Raw genomic sequence first — 7792 nt, 5'->3', positions numbered from 1 at the left:
TTTTTCAGACTAGACTGCAGCTGGACTGGCAGTTCATTGCCAGTTTGCGGTTCAGTCTGCTTCAAAATTCCAGATCGACCTAGTAATATGTAACTTCATATATTTTTTTATTAAACCGTACACAGTGCACAATGTTTTACTCGTACGCAATATTTAATTGAATTTGTTTCCAGCGCTACTCCAGTCTAGACTTGCATTGCTGCAAACACCATTGCTCCAATCTTACGTTGTTGTCAACATTGTTGCTCCAGTCCTAGGTTGTTGTCAACGTCGTTCCTCCAACCCTTCTGCATAGTCGTGGACACCATTGATCAAGCCCTTCTACATTGTCAACGTTGCTACCGACTTACAACATTTCTATGATAAGTTGAATACTGACTTCCAACGTTTTTATAGTAAGTTGAATGTCATATCATAATGATACATTTCTATAGTCAGTTTAATGTCAAGATGATGTCACTTTTCTAAAGTAAGTTGAATGTGATCAAGATTGATGATATGTTTCTCTAGTAAGTTGAATGCGATGATGCTTGATAATATGTTTCTATGTTGTCGACACCATTGCTCAAACACATTATTATGCTCTCAAACACATATCCAAATACTGTTTAACTATGTTTTTATAAGTTGCTTTAACATAAGCTGCATAACTATGTTTTTATTTGTAACCTTGTACTTTGTAATTGTACTTAACCTCATTCTACTTATGTAAATTTAATATGTTATGTATGTTCTTCGTGTGTGTTGAATGATTCAATTTAAATTATAAAAGGTTTCAGAGATTTTATTGATGATGAATAGTATAGGGAATTTAATTCTACATAATTATAATTATATTTTATTATAATTCTCTAAATCATGGTTAATTAACATTTTTTTTACATGATTATAATTCTATATGATTATCATTCATCAATTATCATAAAAAAATATAGTAAATAATTTTAATTATTGCATAAGCTCTTATTGATTATCGTATGAATTATGAACCTATGATAGTTGTTATATGATTATACCTCATAACAATTTGATCTTCCCTATTAATTATATATTATATGATAGTCATTATATAATTTTCAATTATTGTATGAATTATCATTATATGATTATGCCTCATACGATTCAATCTTCCTTATTAATTATGTATTATATGATATAACCTTGACATTATGCATTCTAGTGGTCCATGCACTAAAGGCATAATCAAGATGTGGATGACAACCATAACATATATATATATATATATATATATATATATATATATATATATATATATATATATATATATATATATATATATATATATATATATATATATATATATATATATATATATATATTAATTGGCGTTTTGGTTTTATTATTATTTTTATATACAACAGATAGATAAAGTGGAAGTATGTCATTATTTAGATCTGGGGTTTCTTCGATACCATATCGAATAAAAGGTGATATTGCTTAGGCACATATTTTTGAGAGTCTAGATGAGAATGAAAGGAATATGTTGAATTATTTATATAGTGGTAAGACAACTAGAAGAGGTGGTATATATAGAATGAAACAACATTTGGTCAGGAAAAAAGTGGACGTTGGTCCATGCACTAAAGTTTCTGATGATGTTAGATATCAAATGATGAATGCATTAGATAAGATTGTGGCAAAAATAAAAAAAGACAAAAATTTCATAGGCATGCAACTCATTTTGGTGCTAGTGTACCTCTATTTGAGGGTGATATTGCACTTGTATAAATGATTGATTTTTAAACTTAAAAAAAATGTTCTAACTATAAATTTTATAGATAATGTTATTGAAAAATTTGATATAGAAGATGAACAAATGAAAGAGGGTGCAATAGAAGTGATGACAAAATCTTTTACCATTAATGATGATGAAGAATCATCAATTACTTATTTATTAAATTTTATGTTATATGAATTATATTTTTGATATGTTTTGTTAAATATTAAATTAGATATTATTTATTCCATAATGGCTATGTCGGTTGATTGCTAGTATATTTTACTTAATGCAGATATTAGATTTGTGTTTTGTTTATGTGTTCAATAATGCATATGTTTGTTAAATTGGATTTGTTTAATGCATATATTTCATTTTGATGCAAAGTTAATAGATATTACTTATTAAATTTATATTTAATAATGCATATGTTTTTTTATTGTGAATAGTATGCATAATATAAAATTTAGTGTATAAAACATATGTAATTAGACATAATTTTTTCAGGTTTTTAAATAAAACTGGAATTTCGATCGAACTGACCCATCCAAATAGTCCTATCAAAGCTAGTACTCAAAACAGTTTCTATCCCTGTCCAGTTTTGAAAGTCTTGCTCTCAAACAATTTCAACTTGCATATCCTCTTTGATTTTGATTTGCTTGACATAATTTCCCAACTCAACTTCATGTTTATCTTCAATCGCAACTTCATCAGAAATTTCTCGTACCATTTCAACATTTTCATTCGATGCAATGCTTAATTCAAGAATTATCTTGGCGGAGTTTCTTTAGAATTTAAGTTGATTTACAACTTCAACAATTTCTACCATGTCCAACCGTTCGTTAAATTGGACTGCCCTCTTCACTGAGTCAACGTCTGGTCCAGCTCTTATTAAAGCATTGTTAGATATCAATAATCATTCATCAGGCACTAAATTGACACTCACACAAAGCAAATATATTCCACACAGCAAAGAAGAACAAAATGCACTTTGTGAGAGGGTAGCCCACCAATGCATGCAGCTATATAAATTATATCGAAGAGGAATTAATTATCATTATATTTGAGTTAATGACAAAACTTTCCTATGAATTAATGAATTAACACATTTATGAATGATCATTGTTACGCAGAAAGCTTTGAATTTGCCATTATTGAACCTGCTTTCTTATCATTGAAAGGTGGACATTATGACTCTTTTAGGAGGGGAAGTTCTGAACTTTGGCGATTGAACACAGAAGTCTTCCCTCGTACCATCATCTTAGTGGGTTTCCAGGGTTATAAATCATGATGATTATATGGTCCCTTTCTGTGTTTTGGTTTAAATTAGTGTTGCTTTTGGATTTTGTATTTGAATAATCACTTGCTGATGAAGGAAGTGGAGCAACTTCGTGTTGGCTTGCTCTTCATATTTCTACATGTAATAATAAAAGCTTAAGAGATATATCAAGTGGCTACTTGATAAAGCAATGACCTTAACCTTTAATCTTTTTATCACCTGAGCAGGCTGAGAGAAGAGATTTTATATCATTCATAATTACATGAACACCTATCATTCTTGACTCAATGCATTAGGAAAACAAGTAGTAATTTCCGATGACTTGCTGCAGAGTTTGCACTGTGACAGCCTTTGTTGAATATTGAATCCATCATCATGAGGGGTCGGCTGGTTGTTAATAAAAATCTTTCAACTTTTGGGTGGATTGGTCTATGCTGATCTTATTTCCAACTAAGTTATAATTGCCGAATGTGTAAACGGATGATATGTATTTTTAAAATGCACAAAAATCATCCCTACTGGCAGTCTCATTTAGAGTGTAGGGTCTGTTAACATCAACCAAAGCTAAAGTGAAATAGTGGAAGTCAAGAACATGAGGCGTCATTTTCACAACCAAATAGCGAAAGCAAAAACTCATGAGAGTGTTTCATTTATCAACAAGCTTCACAATCAGAACGAATAAACTGTCCACACTCCTTTAGTATCAGTAGATACCATTGGTGCATATGAGCGAGTGCTCTTGCCCATCATTGCACACAAGTAATCTATTGCAACCTTTCTCAGTAGCAATCACTCGGTTATTGAAAAAAGACCAGCAAAAGGCACTTTGTCCTCTTCAAAAGTGCCATTATTTTTTACCATGTGAGGTAATAATAACATTTATGTAGAAGAATTCAAGGAGTAATTTGCAAAACGTACAGGTTAATTTATCTGACTATTGGACCATATTATAAAGAAAATATCGAAGGCTCATCCCATGCTGCAAAAGTGGTCATTGTCCTTTGATATATATTTTCAATACAGGACCATGATGGGTCTCAGTAACTTTCTTTTTCCTGTTTTGTTGCTGTCTGGGAAAAATATTTTTAGAAAACTAAGATTCCTTCATCTCTAATAATCACATAAAGCTAGAATAGAATCATCACGACCATCACCAATATCCAGAAATTATTGGTGAATGAAAATCAAAAGTAGAATGATGGAGCTGAAAGTAATCAAAAGAGTGTCCTAAGAATTCAGAGCTAAAGGTAACCTTTTTATAAATATTATAAAGGAAAGTAATGGGATACATTGTTTAGTGGAGATAAATATGCCACAAATGATTAAGTCAACTTAGGATAAGGTGATATTTCTTAATAACCAACTCAAATCTATATTATGAAACAATCGTTTGAATTTAATAATAGGAATTACAAGTAACATTATATAATTTGGTACATAAATCCAAATGAATATGTTAAAGTTAAACTAAAAGTAAGGGTTAATCAGGTCAATACAATTTTGATATGCATACGATTATATCAAACTGTATTTACTAATTTTGGTCCTATTAAATTTCTATTGTAATACTGTTATACTCCTTTTTAATGTAGCTCATAGAAGAGAGAAACATCAAGACATACTTAACAATTACCCACAGGCCAATTAACACATGGGTAAAAAGCCTCTTCACCATAAATGGAAACAACAGTCATGATTTCATTAACGTGACAAACTCAATCTTTAGATAAGCACAAAATTGCATTTCATCTTTATCATTAGTAAATATATGACAATGCCCACAATGATATTATCTTCCATTTCAAAGAAATGATAAAGAGTAATATTATAATACCTCTTTTGAGTATATAAATTTATGTATGTTATTATATGATTAGATATTATTTTATTTTTAATTTAAAATTATTTAATTATTTTGATAATATATATTAAATATATATTTATTTATATACTTAAAATAAATACAAATAATTTTATCCCATGATCATATAAATAGACGATGGTATAAATGGAAGGAAAGGCCTGTCAAGTTTGTAGTCCATGACCATAATATCAGAGACCCTGGAATATATGTTTGCGTGGCTACAAATTATGATGTCTCCAAATACAAATAATTTCGAAGGGTATCTCCTCTAGAATTGGCAGCTTTTTGGCTAAAATGATTAAGGGAGGCTTACAGTGTTTCTTTCCTTTTCTTGCTCAAACATTTTTATGTCATTTGGTATCTTCTTAGTCAATGAGCATATGATTACTCAGAATGTTATGTCAACACGAAACCATTCCCAAAGCCAACGGCCCCACCATGCACCTTTAATAAAGTCTTCATCATGCGTGAACAAGATATAGGTATGGCTTATTTTTAACAACTAAAAAGGTTTAATTCTTAATAAAAATGTGGAACTAATCCACCAGGGTGGTGTTTGATTAGTAAATAAAGTAGAAAAAAAAAAAACGAAGGGCAGCACAGTGAGAGGGATGCAATGGAATGGTGATTATTTGAAAAATCAAAGGGAGAGATCCAAAACGGTGGGCGATAATTGTGAAAAGACTGACAATTTATTAAAATATGGCTTTGTCTCATGAAAAATGACAGGATTTCGGTGACTCGTGAGGCTCATCTGTCTGCAACCTCACTACATCCACTTGTACTTTTCCTCGGTTTTATCCGCTTCCTCCACCTGTACTCCATTAAAGAACCCCTAATTCCGAAGTACCCATATGCCATGGCGTCTTCACAGCTCTATGAGTAATACACTGGTTAATTACTTGCATGAAGAGATATAAAATTCAATTTATTGAGAAGTATAATATTCAAGTACAAGATCAAGAGTTTTCTATTCAAGAATTTCCATTAAGTTTGGAAATTGTAAATTTAGATCATCATTGATAAATAACCAAAAAGAATTATGATCAAAATCATCACTGCTACTCCATGGCTGCGGTTCTTGTGGGCTATACAAATCGGTCGAGCTAAGCGACCCACTTCCAGTGACTTCAAGGCCTACTGCTTCGCCGTTAATGCAGTTGGGTGCAGGTCTTGAATTGGATTCTGAGGGGATGCTAAAACTTTCTTCTAATTCTTTAGACAATGTTGGTGAAGAAGCACACACTGGGCTTTTTTCCTTTTTAACTCCAACCTTTTTGCTCAAATGAGTGTTCCAATGATTCTTCACCTGATTGTCTGTTCTTCCCGGAACCCGACCGGCGATTAAAGACCACCTTGAGAAAATGAATTGAAACTGGCTTGTTATAAATTTCTTTTAGAAATTCTAACAAAAACATATATGATAGTTAAAAATGTTGATGATAAAAGGTCTGGCAAAGTTGCTGCTAAAAGCTTCGCAGAGTTACAATAGTATAGTATCATAACCAAAATCACTTTAATTTTCCATGAAAACTGTGAATTAATGGTGAAAGAGATTTTTACAGGCAATCTAGAGAAGCCAAAAAAACTGATATTTGTGTATGATTAATTAATGGAAGATGTCATGAACCTGTTGCCCAGAAGATTATGGAGGCGAATAATGAGGTCGTCTTCTTCCTCAGAGAAATTGCCACGCTTAACACTAGGGCTTAGATAGTTTATCCACCTCAATCTGCAACTTTTGCCACACCTCTTCAAGCCTACAACGTACAAGAAACAAGCAGTTATAGAAACTGTTTCTTGACTAAATTAATACGCCATGAAAGAAAATTATACCCCATATATATATTCATGACTTCTAACCTGAAACTTTAGCCACTCGATTCCACTTGCCTTTGCCATGCACCCTTATGTAATCCGTTAGAATTTTGTCTTCCTCCACTGTCCACAACCCTTTCTTATATTCACTTCTTCCTTCCATTGCTGCTGTAATTGCAGAGAAACAGAGAGAGAGAGAGACAGAAAGAGAGACAGAGGGAAACCGACAGAGAGAGAGAGCAACTGAGAGACGGAAAGAGAGACGGAGGGAGAGAGACAGAGCTCAAGCTTCTAAGTGATGCAGGTGAACATGTGGGAAGCAAATTGGTTTTACGTATTTTTTTTATAGTGTCATATCAACACGTGTTTTTTCAGGAATAATAATTAAACATTTTTATCTAAACTCTTACCAATATAAAATTTTGATTAAAAAATGGTTTTCTTTTCCGTGTTTAATAAATTTTTGTCGCATAGAGATTTTATTTATAAAATTTTAAAAATTTAAATATTCATTTACAAGTTATTAATTTTAATTAAAATAAAATTAATATTATTATTTTATTATTATATTTTAAAATCTAAAAATTTATATTATTTTTTTATAATTTAAAAAATTTATATTTTTTTATCTAAAAATTTAAAAAATTTATTTTTTCTTTAAAATTTTTTTATTCCCTAACTATAAAAATTAGCTGTCATCGTCAGCTGATTATTCTAATATCTTTTTCTTCAATCATCGACTTTCTCATTAAATCAAATTAGTCAAATGAAGGTAAATCATCTTTATTTGAGATGAATAATCAATGACAATTACGAATTCTTATCGTTAGAGAATGAAAAAAAAATTTAGAAGAAAAATGAATTTTTTAAATTTTTAGATGTTAAAAAACTATTAATTTTTTAAATTATAAAAAAAAATATAAATCCTCTAAATTTTAAAATTTAATAATAAAATAATAATTTTAATTTTTTAACTAATTATTTTGATTAAAATTAAAAACCCATTGGTGGATGCTTTTAGAGACGTATCATAATTTGGGTGGGAATAAATCCTGTGGCCTCTGATTCACGTCTCGCTCAACTTGCAGTTGAC

At 30.6% G+C, this 7792-nt stretch overlaps 1 protein-coding gene across 1 annotated transcript; it reads right to left on the bottom strand.

Moving 5' to 3' along the window:
• Positions 1–5827: 5827 nt before the first annotated feature.
• LOC123204258 (transcription factor WER-like) lies at positions 5828–7007 on the bottom strand. Its single transcript, XM_044620859.1, has 3 exons — positions 6745–7007; positions 6512–6641; positions 5828–6236 (listed from the first exon to the last, which is right to left on the bottom strand). Exons 1-3 carry the CDS (start codon positions 6860–6862, stop codon positions 5852–5854), a joined length of 633 nt encoding a protein of 210 aa, XP_044476794.1. The 5' UTR covers positions 6863–7007; the 3' UTR covers positions 5828–5851.
• Positions 7008–7792: the final 785 nt, after the last annotated feature.

This window comes from Mangifera indica, chromosome 20, assembly GCF_011075055.1.
Source record: "Mangifera indica cultivar Alphonso chromosome 20, CATAS_Mindica_2.1, whole genome shotgun sequence".
Lineage (NCBI taxonomy): Eukaryota > Viridiplantae > Streptophyta > Magnoliopsida > Sapindales > Anacardiaceae > Mangifera > Mangifera indica.
The sequence above is the reverse complement of the archived record's forward strand: the minus strand, read 5'-3'. Positions and strand labels throughout refer to the sequence as shown.

Coding starts and splice junctions, on each gene's coding strand:
- LOC123204258 (XM_044620859.1), bottom strand. CDS start 6,862: ATGGAAGGAAGAAGTGAATATAAGAAAGGGTTGTGGACAGTGGAGGAA. Junction 6,642..6,744: donor TCGAGTGGCTAAAGTTTCAG/GTTAGAAGTCAT, acceptor TGTACGTTGTAG/GCTTGAAGAGGTGTGGCAAA. Junction 6,237..6,511: donor CATAATCTTCTGGGCAACAG/GTTCATGACATC, acceptor CATTTTCTCAAG/GTGGTCTTTAATCGCCGGTC.